General features: G+C 37.7%; 2 protein-coding genes across 9 annotated transcripts in view; one reads left to right on the top strand and one right to left on the bottom strand.

The window, feature by feature from the left end:
* Window positions 1-11102, top strand: part of LOC101851725 (uncharacterized protein DDB_G0290685) — a 34558-nt gene extending 23456 nt beyond the window's left edge. For 6 of the 8 annotated variants that reach the window (XM_035969141.1, XM_035969140.1, XM_035969139.1 and 3 more), the window contains 2 exons: window positions 1757-1986; window positions 4990-11102. In XM_035969141.1, the coding sequence (XP_035825034.1) occupies window positions 1757-1986; window positions 4990-5064 (305 nt within the window). In that variant the 3' untranslated portion in view covers window positions 5065-11102. The remainder of the gene's footprint in view (window positions 1-1756; window positions 1987-4989) is intronic. The other 2 variants (XM_005096004.3, XM_005096002.3) reach the window with 1 other exon arrangement.
* Window positions 11103-13458: 2356 nt separating this feature from the next.
* The window catches only part of LOC101851490 (cilia- and flagella-associated protein 299), a 13395-nt gene continuing 10126 nt past the window's right edge, over window positions 13459-16727 (bottom strand). Inside the window, exons 5-6 of the mRNA XM_005096001.3 lie at window positions 15078-15207; window positions 13459-14027 (exon numbers count right to left, since the gene is read on the bottom strand). Coding sequence (XP_005096058.1) covers window positions 13929-14027; window positions 15078-15207 — 229 coding nt within the window. The 3' untranslated portion in view covers window positions 13459-13928. The remainder of the gene's footprint in view (window positions 14028-15077; window positions 15208-16727) is intronic.

The raw sequence follows: 16727 nt of genomic DNA, 5'->3' as shown, positions 1-16727 counted from the left end.
CCCCCTCTCCTCCTCTCCCCCTCCCCCTCTCGGATGATAAGTCCATTGTTGTAAATTTGTAATCACTCAAGACCTAGAACTAGATTCCAAATACGGTAGATGTAGGCAGACTAGACAACAGATCAATGCAACGCGAGCTTAAAGGGATCGGCAATAGGCGTCCTCTATGTGGAGTCAAGCAGACACCGACTGGCGCCTGTCCGAGTCGATCTTCAGCCGCTTAAGTTTCGGCTTTCTTTATGTTATCGCCCTTAGATATTACTGTGCATTCTGTTTTCTTTATATTTAAAGATTACTCCCTTTGTTCACTTTTTGTCACGTTTACTTTTTATTAATTGACATTGTAATTGCATCAACAAAGTATCAGTTGTATTCGTGATAGTCTTTCTGGTTTATATCAATCTGAAATCAAGCTTTTTGTTGTTTTAGAAAATCCTCTGGGGAAAACAGAATTCTTGTAATGTCTGTTTTGGAATATTATTATGTATGAAAAGACAAAAAGTACTTGATCTAGCTGGCTAGCCAGTTCCAGTACTGGTTATTTTTACCACAATCTGCATCACAGGAGTCAAGTCCGCTCAATTAGCTAAACTTATGTCTTACTTCCAGGCCGCTTTACTCTTAATGGTCCAGCCTCCTTTTAAAAAAAGTTGCCATTCGCCAATCGGGAAAGAGGGTTTTCTTTTCTTTTTTTTTTTTTTTTTAAAGCTGTTGCTTCACTTGAACATAGGCACACAACCACTTTTGGGTGCTGTCACATGTATACTCTTTTCTCAAATAGAAGCTGAATTTACTGGACTTATATCCTAGAAATGCAGAGAGAAAAAAGTATAAGACCATCATTTTAAAAAAAAATTGTGATACTTTATTTTTGATGATTATTAAGATGCAATTATTATATTTAGACGTAAAAAATAACCTTACTGTTACTTATACATTTTATATATTGTAATTATAGTGATTGACAGCGAACTAACAACTGGAATACTTCAAATTTTTCTGCAAAGTTTTGTTTGATTTATCTATAGGTGGTCCTTTATAAGATTTTGGGGGTTGTAGTTTGGTGTAGAAGCAAAGTAAAAATAGTTTTTCTAAAACATGCAAAAATATTCGAAATGTTGGATGAGCATGTGGACCACTGAAACCAAGAATTGAACTCGTACTAATGTTGTCTCAATTGTTTCATTACCTTACTAGGTATTGGAAGAAGTGTTTTTTTCATTCAGGGTGGGTGAAATTCAGTGTAGATACCATTAAGCCTTTTAAAAGAGGGATAAAAGTAAAGTATAACTCACATGCCTTCATGCAGTGTTTTCTGTTCCTGGAGGACATTGTTTTTATCAGAAATGTTGTACTCTGGCTCAAGGAGATTTGAAATAGGGGGCTATACTTTTCTTTTACCAAAAGAACTTTGTTGGAATGTCGAAGTCAGTATAGTCTTAATTAACAACTGAATGCAGCTCCTCAGAGACCCAAAACTCTTTCTACCCTCGATGCCATAAATGGTACAAGAGGAAGGATAAAGTAAAGTAAAGTAATAGCATGTGCTGAGCTGTCAATATTAGCATGGAAAACCACCATTTTAACAAGCTGATAACTGGCACGGTCAGCAGGCAGACCCTTTCATTGATCCTGGAGAGGAAGGAGGGGCAGCTATGGCATTGTGCCACCAGCAATGATGCCTATTCTTCAACCAAGTAAGTAACAAGTGAATTCTCATTTTGAGATTACATTTTTTTTTCTATAATACTCCTAGAAGATGAGGAAGAAGATGAGGAGGGCGATGATGTCACTGATGACTTTGAGGACGGGGCAGACTCTGACCACAGAATGCTGGAAGACGTGGTGGATGAGGACCTGGCCAACCGGAACAAGCCGCCCACAGGCCCGTCCAGCATGGTGCTCTTCTACACCTGGATGGTGGTGGCTCTGCTGCTCATGGTGGTGGGCATCTCCACGTACCAGTCGCGCTTCAAAGGGGTCAAGGTACGTAGTCCAGGGAAACTGAATCGTTGATTGTCTTCACTCAGGCCTTCAGGGGCACGAGCATTGGAAAATTTGACCATTCTTTTAGATCCCCATGTTGTGTTTGTGGCATTCTTGTGTCTGAGTTTTCCTCATTACTTCCTCGGTTACTTAAATCCCTCTCATTGCTTGAAATTAAAAACATGCAGGATTTTCTAGGCATTCTACCGGAATTTGACATGGATTGCATACCACTGTATCTCCTAAACTGGAGTGGTAATTACCTGTATTACCTGTCCTGGGCAACAACGTCATTACACACGGGACTGGTCCATAAGTGTTCAGTTCCTCTCAGCATTAAAGCCCTCAAGGTATCGACATTGATTATTCCAGTGGATATCTGATTATGGTGACGTCTTTCCTTTCCAGATAATCGTTCCTTTCTTCCTCCTTTCATCTCTATCCACATTTCCCACATTTTGATGATTGCGTTGTGTTCTGCTGTTTCCCTGTCTTCCTCATCCCGCAACTTTTCCTCCAGGGTCTTCAGCACTTTTCCTTTGTCAAATTTCACTTTACCATCAACCACGGCACTGCCCGCCAGCCTATCAGCCTCCTCATTGCCCTTCAATCCAGAGTTTCCAGGACAGAATATCCACGTGATGGCTCTAAGTGATGAGTGTTATATTGGGTTGATCCATTCACTCTGAAGCAACCCTTTCGCAGGATGCTCTGGGGGTCTGTGACGATAATGAGATGGGTAGTTCTTGGTCCGGTATTTTGAAGCCAGCCAGGTGCTCTTGTTAGGGCCTCAATATCCATTTTCATGCTTGAAGTTATTCTTTCTATGGCCCCTGACATGCTATGAACCTGTTTGTTCCCAATGTACTCCACAAAACCTCGTCTGGAAGGAGCGTTTTCCTCTCTAGGTAATTTACCAGCCTTTTGGCCATATTCTTTTCCAGGATCTTTCCATAAATGTTCTACATGATGATGATTCTGTATCCCTTGATGTTGGGGTGGTCCCTGCCTGGTTTAGGAAGAGGCATGAGGTAGCTGTGTAGCCACTTCTCTTGGATCTTGCCTTTGGCCAGACTCGTTGAAGTCCTCCACCATGCCCTGCAGATGTTCATCTGCGTCGTTAAAATAGCTGTATCTCATCCCATCATACCCTGCTGCACTATCCTTTGTTTCGCTTATGACCCGTTTCACTTCCTGTATTGTGACACTCTCTCCATATAGCACCTCTGGCACAGCAGTTTTCATAATTGCCCCGATGTTAGCAAGCTCCTCCATGTTGCCTTGATGAGTCTGCCTGATGTATCTCTCAAGGAAAGCTCAGCCTTTTGCTTCATCTTTCTCCAGTAGCCTATCGTTCTCATCTTTAACAGACAGAGAGCCAAGTCAGTCTGTAATCCCTTCATTTTTCTGTGCAATTTCCAGAACCTGTGTAGTGCCTTCCCTGATGACACCTCGGTCACATACTGCTCCCACAGTTCCTGTTTGGCCTCATTTGCACTTTCCCTGAAAAGCCGCCCTTCTCTTTTCATCCGCTCTCTGAGAGTAATCTTCTCCTCGTCTGATACCTTGTGTGACTTCCTCGCCCTATGCCATGCTCTTGTTGACCTTCTCTTCTGTAGCCACAGCTCTTCAAGCACAGGATTCCAATAAGGCATTTTTTCCCTGCACTAAATATCTTATATTGTGTTGATGTGCTGCTCTGCATTGAATCTCAAACTGGATGTCTGTAAGTGGAACTAGGTTCAGTGGTGAAAGCCAACTTTTTCCTGGACTGATAACAACATTTGAAAAGCTTCCTCTTTCAAAATCAGCTTTACACTTTATTCAAATTTTCATTTTCCTGTCTATATGGACCGGTAAGTTCTTGTTTAACCCTGTCAGACCTAACCCCCTGAACCTAACTTCCCCCTATACCTGGCGTCCTGATCAAAAGTGGGCAGAAACGCATGTGGTTCATCATCACTACTATCGTCCAAGTCCATGGATTCATCACTAGATATCTACTACAACCACTGCTCTCGAAGTCATGATCAAGGTCTCCTTCATAATCGGATAGGTCTTCAAGCATTTCTTATTTGGTAAACAGTTGAGACCTAGCCGTCTTTCCTGTCGAAGTGCTTGGTTCATCAGCACGTCTCTTCATGACGATAAAAATTCAAAATTTAGAAGACAAACAAGACTACAGTCCAACATCATGGAGTCTACCTTTTGCAATGATCAATTCTCGCTCTAAATGCTGAGTTTAGAGCTGATTCGCTGGCTATTTTTAAATATGACGTGATTTTATGATGCGGCCTCCCAATTACCGGTCAAACGGTAATCCGGCATAGTTGATGTTTTGAGTATTCCCGGTGTACCGGAATACGGTCTGACAGGGTTAATGAAACTAAGAAAAATGACCTATCATCTGTTTTGCATGTGTGAATGAAATTGTTTTTGAGTATCTGAAAAGTGTGACTTTTGTATTTTTTGTAAAAAGTGCAAGTGATATATGTATATGTGAGGCAGCGTGGTGGAATCAGGCTCTCGTCAATTTTTGGGCATGTAAAGTTATTGGTATCAGCTTAAAGCTTGTTCACTTGTCTTTATTTGGTGGAAAAAAATATCCCTTAACCTTGAATACAAGAAAAGATATTTGCAAAAGGAGGTGGGGGTCACTTGTTTTCAGAGGTAAAATTAATGAGAAAATGGCCGCCAAAGATTAGTTATTTCCTTAGCTTAAGAGTCTGTGATAACTGAAAATTTACATTTTTTGTGCCTTTATCAACGTTTTTCAGAAAAATCCACACAGAAATTAATTCTTTAATGGGCATGAAAGGTGTTAAGCCAATAAAACAAAAATTTGAAGAAAATTTACAAACCTGCGGAAAAATGCAAGTTTCGTCACTTTGATTATTTTGACGAGAGCCTGATTCCACCACGCTGCCTCACATATATATATGTATTAGCATGGGATTGTGGGTTGTACAAAAATAATATATAATTTTTTTCCCTCTTTTTTAGTTGCCTTTTATAAGTGGTGGGAGACAATCTACGAGAGAGGACAAGAGGCGACTGCTTGACCATGAGTATGTCTAGAGGATAAAATCATGCTGTCTTCATTCAGGCCTTCGGGGGCAACAGCATTGGTGAATTTAGCTTTCTTTTTTTTGCCTCCAAATACAGTATTTAGTTTGCTTCAGGACCCTATTGTATTTCTACATGTATTGTGAACAAAATATGGTTTTATTTGTGTGTTTGCAAAGTGTACTGGGTACTGTCAGTTTTCATGGAAAAAGCTCTTTTTGATATCACTTGTAAAATTGTAACATGTGTTATTTCTTTGTTTTTTTATGAATCCATTAAAAAATTTTTTATTGGAAATCCTCAAAGAGATATTGATTTTGATCAAGATTCAAGAAAATGTTGAATGATTTTGATTTTTACATATTTGTGTGCTGGCACTCATGGTCTTTTGCAATGAGTTATGAGGTATGATAAGAGGAGATAAATCTTTATTGTCCAGATTCTGGCACATTGTTAATCATAATAATGTTTAAACTAGATGCATAAATCAGTATTTTTATAGTAATATGACGGTATTTTGACCGTACATGCTTTTAGGTCTTAGAAATTCTTATCCATTTATTGTATGAATATCCTTTAATTTTCCAGTTTTGAAATGTATGTATAATATTATAGCAATTACTGCATTGAATATAAGATAGTACAGTCGAGCACAGATAACATGAACACTCAAAACTTGAAATCACTGATAGCTCATGTAATATGCCATTTCCCGACTCAACCACCATGTTTTTTTAAAATGTCAACACCGTTTTCTCAAACACCAGTACATATTTGTCGAACATCCCATCTTGAAAAACCCTCTCAGATTGATTCTATTCAAGTTCCAATCACCCTGTGTGCCTGATGGAAAACAACCCACCCATCATCAGTAAGAGTATCTGATTACATGAGCCCAGCAGGCTCCCCTGTCCTGCATTAAGACAGAAATTTATAAGACATTAGGTATCTTCAAATCAATGTTCTCCATGTTTAAAAAAAATCGAGATAAAAATCTAAAACATCAGAATTACATGTCAAATACCCCCGAGAAAGCAAGTGCACTTTGTCAAATTTGAGAACATGTGAGTTGGTATTGTTTCAATGTCATATTTCTGTCTTTGATCCCATCCTGATTTTAAAAGCATACGAAATTGCAAAGGAACTTCATATGCAACAGAAATTTGGATAGGTTCCAAGGGAGATGTAGCATCACTCAAAAAGATGTGTGTGGCAAATCTGCAACAGTAAATGTATTACAGTGGGTTATTTTCTGACAATTGTACCATCATGCTTACTCCCTTTGATTTTCTTAAGTTTTGCGATTTATCGGTTCACCTAAATTATGAATGTGTCAAACACATAAGTCAATCTAAAACGTATTTCAGCTATCTGTGCCAGACTGTATTTGGGTTTTGTCATTAAAGTACACTTAATATGGTGTTGTGTTTAGTGGTCTCATGAGAGTATATTGATTGTTATTATGCGTTTGTTCTAAATCCTGTTATGTAGGCAAGTTGTCGTCTTTGGTTCTTATTTCATAGGAGTGACTGCCCTTTGTCTTCGCATACTGACTATTGGTGTGAACTGTGTAATGTTGATTGATTTATTTTTGTGGTTCAAAGTATTATATTCACCATAAGAACATGCTCTCTTTTTTGTTGGTGGCAGTTATTTGAACCAGTGAAGACTATGCAATGTCATGCCTTTCTTTGAACAGTTTCTAATCTGTGATGAACTTGAATCGGTAAAGCTATTTTATACTTTTGCTTCATCATGTGCCATTCTGTTAAGAAAAACAGCCTTTTTAAAGAAGTTTATTTTTTCTTTTTGGGTGAATTCCTTCTGATGGCACTCTTTCGAGATATGTAAAAGATATTTCTGCATAATGGCGTTCATTTTAGAATGTCGGTCCACAAAGTGAGGTCTAACGGTGGAATTGTTTACTGGATTCAGCTCTGCCAGTCTCTGTAAATTGGCTCAGCATGGTTGGCATCCAATTTTTCAGCTGGTGAAGTGAGAAAATATACTCAATGCATTACCAAGTAGTCCTTCTTTCACTTTATAAAATGATTTTAAATATATTGTGTGGGTAAACTAAAGTCCCTATCATTGTAGTGATATTATTCAGTGGATAGAAGCTTTACTCAATTGGGTCGATGTCTACTCAGGGTTCCCCTTCAACAGGGAAAATGGGAAAAAGCCAGGAATTTCATTTTCAACTTTCCCCGTCCAGGAAACACTATGAACATAGAAGAAACCAAAAATAAATAGGGGGAAAACCAAGAAATTCATCATAACAAATTCGGCAGATTCATTATGATTTTTAAAACAACTTTTACTCAAATATTGTAACCCTTATCCTGATTTGAAAAGAAAATGTTTGCCATTCAGCTACCCCAACCCATCCCCACGTTCCTGGCATAATATAAGGAAAAAAACCAATTGGACTCGGGCAGTGTATATCACTACGTAACCTGCAGCTGTCGAACTTAAAATGTCCTCTGTGCACAGAGCCTTTGTAGTCGCTCAGTGTCACTTTGCTCTTAGACAAGTTAGAAAAACAATAGCTGCGCCAAAGCCAGGAGTATGGCAAACATTTGTTGGTTGGACAAGATGTTAAAAATTCCTGTATTTTTGGTATTTGAGAGATGACCTAGTTGAATCAGAGAATTTGGGGAAAAAAGAATCGGAAGTTTGAAACTTAAAATAAAAGATAATCAGCCAAGGCCAATGGCATGTTGTATAGAGATACACAATCAGGATCAAAGGCGTGTGGTGCATCCCATCGGTTTATTTTGTTTTTGTTTTATAAGGATAAAAGTCAGTCTGACTGCCAATAACATACCCACCGCCACTTCTTTTTTTCTTTTTAAGATTTTCCTCTTCTAAGATGGCCTAAAAGTCTCTTTTTGTGCCTATGTTTCATTTACTTTTCATTGCTCTGTCATCTTAAATTTAAGAAATCACCTTGAAAATAGTTACTAAATCCAGGAGAAAACTAGAATTTTTTTTTTCCTTTAATGAGTGGGAACCCTGTGAAGTGAATCAGCCCTTGTGATCTCATACACTTTAGAACTTGACTCTTTTTTGTACGCAAGGTTTTCTCTTTGACGAAAATCTTCCATTTATTTATTTATTTTTTTGGTATGTTTTTAATTTACAATTTACCTCGTTTTTTTTATCTGAATAAGGTTTTGTTAAATGTGTAATACAGATTGATTTCATGCCTTGAAATGTTTTTTCTTCTTGTGAGATTTCAAGACTAAAGGGTTAGAGTCAACCCACGTCCACTAAATTTAATGATGAAAGAAAATTTTGTTGCCAGTTGATCTTTTCCTGTTGTTTATGTCTTTTTGTGCTGAAACTCTCAGAGAATCTCTGTGCTGTATATTGAATGTAGTAGCTCCAGTAATTGGTTTCTTCAAAGAAATTACTGCTTTGTTAAAAATTACTTTCTGAAATTTTGCTTTCAAAGTTAAAAACGTCTGAGATTTGTTGGGGTTTTTTTGCTTGTTTTTTAGGAGCATCCTGCCAAGTAGGGGTATGTGGACCCAGCTTTTTGGACTCGAGTCAGAGTAATCATAAAATATTCAAGTGAGTACTTGAGTACTCACATCCTGAGCACAGGCTCAATGTATTGTTTGTTAATGAAACTAATTTTTACCACATTTTCTTTCCTCTGTTATATGTATATTTATACTAATTTTGAATCCTTCGATCTTTGTTTGATTTGAACTGTTAATTATGCTGCTCCTAATATGATTAATAATAACAATAATACAAAACAAATATAATAGCAATGGGAAAAACAGCATACAAAAATATAAATATTTCTATGATGGTTGGATAGAAAGGAGACAAAGAAAGCTTTTACTGGCTGAAAAAAGCAAATCCTCAAGTAATAACCAGAGCACTTGAGTATTTAAAAACTGCTTGAGTGAGCACTTGCTGGGACTAAATTAATGTTAGTAGCCTTATGTAACAAACATGTATTCTCTTCCCTAAAGATCTGAAGCTGTTTTGGCAAAAAGTCTTTTTTTTTTCTTTTGTTGTTTGCCTGCAGTGAAATCTTATTTTTATAATTATATTCTAAATACTCTCATTCTTCAGGTGCTGGAAGAATATTATGATTTTTATTTTGTATAGATTAACAGAATTATATAAAAAGGATGGGAAATGACAGCCATATGTTCAAAATTTGTAATGGAAGTTGTGTGCGTTTAGGTATTTGAAACATGTCAGTGTTTCAAGGAAGGGAAAATTTCTTTTTTACAACTTTTGTTCCCTTCTGTTTGGTGTCACCGATTTTGATTTGATGGGAAAAAAAAAGAAGCTTTTTGGGGATGCTTTTTTGTGTGAAGGTTGAAACCTTATATACTTTTTCCATCTTGACACACGCTTCATGTGCGGCAATTTTGAAATTTCTTAAGCTTAGTTACTGTGATTACAAAAGCATGCCTTAGTTTGGACATGAATATGAAAGAGCAACCAATTAGGAATGTAATTCTACAGTGTTTGTGTTTCCCCTGACAGTGAAGTACTTTTGGGTGTCTGTAAAGATGTGAGGTTTCCAGTGGATGAGTCTGGGTCATCAAATTTTGTCTCAGTTTTTTAGCAGAATTCTATGTTCACTCAGGCTGGGTTGAGGGGTGAAACATTTGTTATTAGTCGATCTATGATGACGTCACTTGCACACTGTGTCACTTCATTTGAAGCAGAGAATGCAGGTGTATTGTAACCTTTTTTGGCTACAACAATGAGCCTTTTGGAATAAATATGATAAGATTGATAAGACAACGAAATCATTTCTTGTGCCTGTGTATCGTGGTATGTTTGAATTGACTTTATCATTCATTCTAGATGTAATTTGGATTGGATTTAAATATTTCTGTTTCGGGGCAGAAAAGCTGATTGACTTCTAAGCATTGTTGTGAATACATGCCACTGTATTTTCTGTTTCTGAAAAAGAGCCATGACAATTGAACAATTTTATTCATATTTCAAATGTGCAAATTATTATTATTTTGTCTACTAGTGACGAAAATGTATGTGGTTGGCAAAGCTGATGCGTTAGTTTTGTGTTATGGGCCACACTGTAGTTTTACTGGCAATAAATTTGATTTCTTAAGTAGAAAGTTTACTGCAGTGTGCTCCAAAGCAATTGTTACAAAAATTCAAAGAAATTCTTTTTCTTTTGTGTAAAGTAAGTGTAATGAGTTTCTCCCCAGACAATCAGTGTGGTATGAAATTGGACTGTCTCGATATCGCCACATATGACTTGATGACATCTGCTAGCCGCTGAGAAACTTCACAATACATTATGCTATGAACAAGATAGAAAGATTTTTAAAATAAAAATGCAAAAATTATTTGCTTGACTGATTAATTTTCAGTTTTTTTTAAATCTTTGCCCCAAGTTCATATGTTTGATTACCAGTACTTTTCCATTAATATTAGTATTATCAGTTTTGTTGACTTTTACTAGTGACCACTTTATAATGTTCTGAATAATGACATTTTTGTATTAAATTAAATTTGAAATATTATTTTGCTAAAACCTACACCCATTTTATGTACAGGGTTGTTGTTTTTTTACTCATGATGTTAGCTGCCTTTTTATGTCTTTTTTGAATACATATCCCTATACTAGAAAGGACGTCAAATTGGCCAAAAGACCACAAAGAAAGATGAAAGTTTCAAAGGAACCTATGCGAGCTTTTACTGAAAATTTGTTATGTCGTGTATGAACCGGGTCATGAGACTCCATGCATGTCTTTTGTTTAAAGTGTGTGGATGATTATGGTCGCCAAACCATCTTTGTGAACTTGCACTGTATTAAAACGGGCAAGAGAGTTTCCTTTGATCTTTTCAGACACAAGGAAAACTTAACCTTATTTCGGACACCCCTGGTATATGACTATTACCGTCCATATTAAAGTCTTACTGTTATGCTAATAGCTCTTTTAACCCTGCCTGAAATGTTTGGTTCTGGGTTGTGGTACTCATGGACATATGTATACAGTCGAACCTGACCAAGATAACCACGTACTGTCAAGGAAAAAAAAAAAGTGATAGATAGTGGACTGTGTCATTGTAATACAGAAAAAAAGCAAGGGGATAAGTGGGAAGTGGTCTTTTGTACAGATGTTCTTGGGCAGGTAGTCGTAATAGCAGGTTTGACTGTATAATTACGTTATACAGATGCACCTTTCCATACTTTTTTCCAAACAACAGCAAGTGTGTGAAGTCTTAATCTGTTATTGTCTCTACATCAGGAAGACCAGTTTTCATGATGTTCCCCCTTAAACCCACCCTCAAATACTTTTGGATGTCTCATCAAATATTCTCCCTGACCTCATTATGACCCTAGAGGTAAAGTGTTACAGTATTGTGGTAGAGCCCTTTGCCATTTCATGCAGAATACCTGAGTTTGTTTAAAGTGAGGTAATGATTGTAATTGAGTACCTCAGCCTTTCTGCTGGGACGTTTTTTTCCCTCTTTGTCCAGGTTGGCCTTGACACAAACAGGCTGGGTAGAAGCTCACCTCCTAAGTGATCTGAATTAAATGTGTTCAGGGAGGCGTAAAAGACCTATATGAGAACAATTTTAAGTATCATGGTTATGGTTGTAGTGAAGTCTAATTTGTTCTGCAGAAAGAAGTTGCTGTGAGCTATCATCGTTGCTGTGACATTTTGTGTTGTCTCCTATATGTGAACAGGTAAATAAGAGGTGCTTGCATCGAATAATTAATTTTGCAAAAATCTGATACCTTTATAATTATGTTATTCTTTAAGAGGTTAAGATCTGATATTTTTGTCCAGTGTAAAATACTCAACCATTTTGTTAACAAACAGCTCAAGGAAATGTAACACTCTGTGGATAATAGCACTCACATGACTCTCTGTGACTTTACATGATTTTTCATTGTATTTGTAATTTGAAGATTGTAGGTTGACACATTTGCAATAATTCGCGACCTCTATGCTTTCTTATTGCATCTCCATTTTTTTAAACTGTGAAAATGTGACTTCTTCTTAAGCTCACTCTTCGTTATGAACTGTTTTCACTCTTATTAAAAATGGAGAGGGGGCTCTCGTGGCCTAGAGGTTAAGGTGTTGGCCTCTCATTCAAAGGTCCCAGGTTCGAATCCGGGTAGTGACCGAAAAATGTTCTTCTCTAAATTTGTCTCCTTTCGCCTCCTTTCCTGCTCTCTAGCAATGCTCTGTCGTCTGCTTTCGTCTCCTCTTTCTGCCCCCACTCCTTCATCTCCTTTGCCCCCCTCCTCTGGGCTCCTGATTCTTTCTGCAGCCTTTCTACTGCTACTCCTTGACTTCTTCTTACTGCTGTCTTTCAGCCACACCCCTGATCTTCTGGTAGGAAAGATCTACACCTAGCCTTCTCGGACAAGGGCGAAAAATCTCGGAGGGCCCGTGTGCAAGTTGCGCACGTTAAAAATCCCTTTGGTGGTCTAAAATCGATAAGAGTAGGCTTCGGCCGCCACCAGGGCAAAATTCAAAATTTCCTACCAACTGAAAAAGTTTAATGTGTCCCGTGTGCTCATATGACCTTATGCAGTTGTGAGCGCCGTAAAACACTTACAAAAACAAACAAACAAAAATGGAGATAAGACAAGAAAGCACTGAGGTCGCGATCTGTGGGAGATTTCTTATTAATATCCAATGTATCCTTTGTGCTTTGTTGAGGGTTGTTATTTATATTCCTGGAATCTTAATAATAAAAAGAATAAACCATATGCTTTGTATATTTCCCTTTATTCATTGTTTCATAAACATCACTCATGTACATAAACATGCATGCATATCACTTGAAAAGTCAGCAAATATTGAACATTACATATGGAAGAGACAAAGTGCACATTTACAAGGTATCACACATTGTGTTTACATCAAGCTTCATGAAACTCGCAGCCTTTTCCTCTTCCTTTTTTGGCTATCTGTTCATTTCCTGTTTGAATATTTGTGAGGCATTGCGGTGAAACCAGGCCCCCGTCAAAATAATGAATTAGAAGAAAACAGCATTTTTCTTCCCGCTTTGGCATTTTTTAAATCATATATTTGGGTTTTTTTCCTCAATACTTTTTATGTTCATTTTTAACAAAAATCCTGTGTGGAATTTTACTGAAAAACATTGATTAAAGGCGCTAAAAATGAAATGTAATAAATTTACAGTTTCCATAGATTCTCTAGCTTTGGAAGTCACCAAACTTTGGCGACCATTTTCTTGCTAATTTTCCTCTGACACCTGGTACCTCCACCTCCTTCAGTCTAAAATATCTCCACTTCTGTCGAAGATAGATGGGTAATAATATGCATAAAAATTGACGAGCGCCTGATTCCATTGCGTTGTAACACATTTTAATCCACCACCCATCTACTTCTCCTATCCTCCCTCCCTTCTGCCTTCTTTGTCTCTCTCTCTCTCTCTCTCTCTCTCTCTCTCTCTCTCTCTCTCTCTCTCTCTCTCTGCCTCCCCCCTTCCCTTTGGATGTACATAGGCCTTATAGTGAAGTCCACTAAAAACAAGCACGACTAATCTGATAATGGTGGTAATTTAAAAAAATGAAGTGTTGATGAGTTCGGTCTGCCTTTGTTCATATATAAAACTGACATCTCTGATGGTGCTTTTGTCTAGTTGGACATCACGGGTAGTCAACATGCCCAATCATGAAACTATGCAATCTGAGTTATAGCCTATGCAACTCGGAAAATATGATTCCATCATGAGACTTCTGCTTTTAGTTAAACTCAGAAAACAATGGCACATGCCCAAAGATTGAAATACTTTATGAACTATCTTCTCTGCCTTTTCTGCCTCTGTTAAGTTGGAGGATAATTAGCCTCTGTACAACAATGTAAGTCAAATCTGAAAATGTTCTATGTTTTTCTGCGGTTGATGTGGTCATAAATGACAACTTGAATGTACTTATTTGTGTTGATCACATGCCGCTCTGAGTTGTCACCTGGATTGGGAGCCTGTGAGAAATAGCAAAGAACAATACAATGTAAGAATCTGTGTACTTTGTTTACTGAAGCTAAAAAAAAAAAGCACATTAACATTATGAAGGTCATTTAAGGCTGGTAACAAGTGAAGCATTAATGATGTAGGGATTGGATTCTTAATAAAATATAGGACCTTCCTCAGTCTCTTTGATGCTATAAAATTATTAGCATCTAAAATTAATCATTCCTGACGCTCATTTGAGAGTATCTTACAGATGTATATGGTGTGAGGGTAATACAGTTTTTTTAGCAGTAAAGCTTAGATGACCAGTTCCTAAGAGAATTAGGAATGTAGCCCTTACTGGACCTCACCTTGGTGCCTTATTGGATCACCAGTTTTCCTACTGCAAGATATCGAAGCCTTGACCTTAAAATAGAAAGTCTGACAACTGACCATAGGATCACTGTTACCAAGGGCACTCCATAAGCTAATTTGGCCATAGTCTTTGTTGCTTGGGATAGAGTTTACATTGCTGCTTGGGTCCATAGAGTTTACATCTTTTTCAACGGTCTGAGGTTATAATAAAAGAGGTAAAACCTCTGCTGTAATTTATATAATTCTCTAATAGGACTGAGCCATATCTGTACACAGCCATGAAAACTAAATAGGGTAGGACCTCACTACTAAGGATTCAAACCAAAATCTCCCACCTGGCCCAGTATATTACCAACTGAGCTCAAAGAGTATTGAGCTGCTGACTGAGTAAATGGGACAATTTGTATTGTCTCATGAACACAGGCACCTCAGCTTTTCCCTGCATGCCAAAGGGCAATATAATTATTGCTTTTTTTGCCAGCAACTTTTTGAGTCAGTAAGGGGTTATCATTCTTTGAGCAGCTGAAGTTTTGGGGGGGAAAAACTGCAAGGAAATTGATTGAATTAACATAAAGAAGCTAAAGATTGCACTGTCCCCTTATCATTGAAAGAAAGGAGGAAGAGAAAATAAAAGCACTAATAAAATAAATGAATAATAAAGATCATGCAAAAGTTTGAACAATGCAGGCTAAATTTCTATTTCCTACCTTTGGGTCGACATTGATAATTTTCCTGTCTCGTTTGTTCTTGAAGAGTAAGCCAGATGCATTTTCTGCTATCACTTGATAGTTGGGAGTTGGGTTCGAGGTTGAGGTGGCTGTTTCCCAGTTGTAAAAGCTGCAAAATACAAAAATATGATTTTAATATTTTCTCATTAACAGCCAAATTTGGGACAAGCTTAGTTTACATTTGTAATCTCTTAACTCATTCTTGACATCAAGTTCCACACAGTATGGCACTTGGTACTGGGAGTTACCTTAACACGAAGAAGGGCACAAATACTAAAGTTTGCAGAAATGTGGAAAATCAATCAAGGCGGATTTATTATGTTATAATAAAATATGACGCCCATAAACAGTTACAAGATGTGTTTCAGATGCCTCTTATTTTGAGTAAGGCACATTCTCAAACACTGAGAGAAATTGACAATAACTCGGTGACACTGATTCAAGGGGTAATCTCACTTGTACCCTACTTGATTGTTTCTTTCCAGTTTTGCATACTTTAGAAGGTTTTTCCCTTACACTTTGCCCTTCCAAGACCCCCCAAAGGTCAAAGTCCATGTGGACTCAGGTCTGGGTCGTTTGAGGCACGGTTGTACTCAGTGAAACTGACTGTAATGAACCAAAATGGTCGCTAATCCAGTGCAGGAGAGTTTTGGCGTTGCATGCCGCGCAAGTAGCAGCCCCATCTCGCTGGAAGTGCTGGTTCTGTCATACTTCTTCCCCGACAAAAAGCTCTAGCTAAGCTTCTCCGGAACTTTGATAGGATGATGAGGTATTGGTCAGGGTCATAGTTCAATGAATAACAGACAACCTGAACTTTTTCAGGAGTGAGTTGTTTTTACAGGATGCCTATATATTTTGTATGTTTCTCAGGACTTAAAATTAAAATTCTTATTCTACGGACCAAAATTTTTCAAAACTCGCAGCCCATTTCAAAATGGATCATTTGCTTAGAAAATTATGTTTGTTATATATATATCTGTCCTGTATTCCCAAGCAAATAATGCACAGGTCAATTTAGGAGATTTCATCCGCTGATAAAGCACACTGCTTTGTCATCTTTACGTTGTGTAACAGCCATGTAAACATTTAAAAAATCATAATCTGGATGCATGTTCTGGCTTTCCATCAATTTTGATGTCAACTGGGCCGTCATAAACAAGAAAATTATCATTATTTCTTTTTGAATGAACTTTTTTTCTTCTGGTAGTCTGCTGGTATATTAAGACATAAGTTATAGCCTATTGTACCTCTTGCAACTCAACATCTGTGGTTTGAGGAACAAGAAAACAGAACTCCTCAAAGTACTGAAGGACAGGCAGATTCATGTTGCCCTCCTTCAAGAAACCCTACACAAAGGTACGGAACTGAACCTCACAGGATACACCAGTTATGCCTGCACATGCACAGGGTGCCGCGGTGTAGTCACTTACCTGCGAAACGATGTTCAGGGAGATGTCATACACTTATCATCTGCCCAACCGACAGATATCCAGAAGGCCACCATATGGCACACTGGTAGGAAGTACACACTTTGCAATGTTTACAGCCCCCCACAGACAACATGCGACTTGTCTGATCTGCAAGCAGCCAGCTACGAAAAAAACATTTGTATGGGTGACTTCAATGGCC

The sequence above is a fragment of the Aplysia californica genome, unplaced genomic scaffold, assembly GCF_000002075.1.
Source record: "Aplysia californica isolate F4 #8 unplaced genomic scaffold, AplCal3.0 scaffold00119, whole genome shotgun sequence".
Classification (NCBI taxonomy): Eukaryota; Metazoa; Mollusca; class Gastropoda; order Aplysiida; family Aplysiidae; genus Aplysia; species Aplysia californica.
This window is presented reverse-complemented; position numbering and strand designations above follow the sequence as displayed.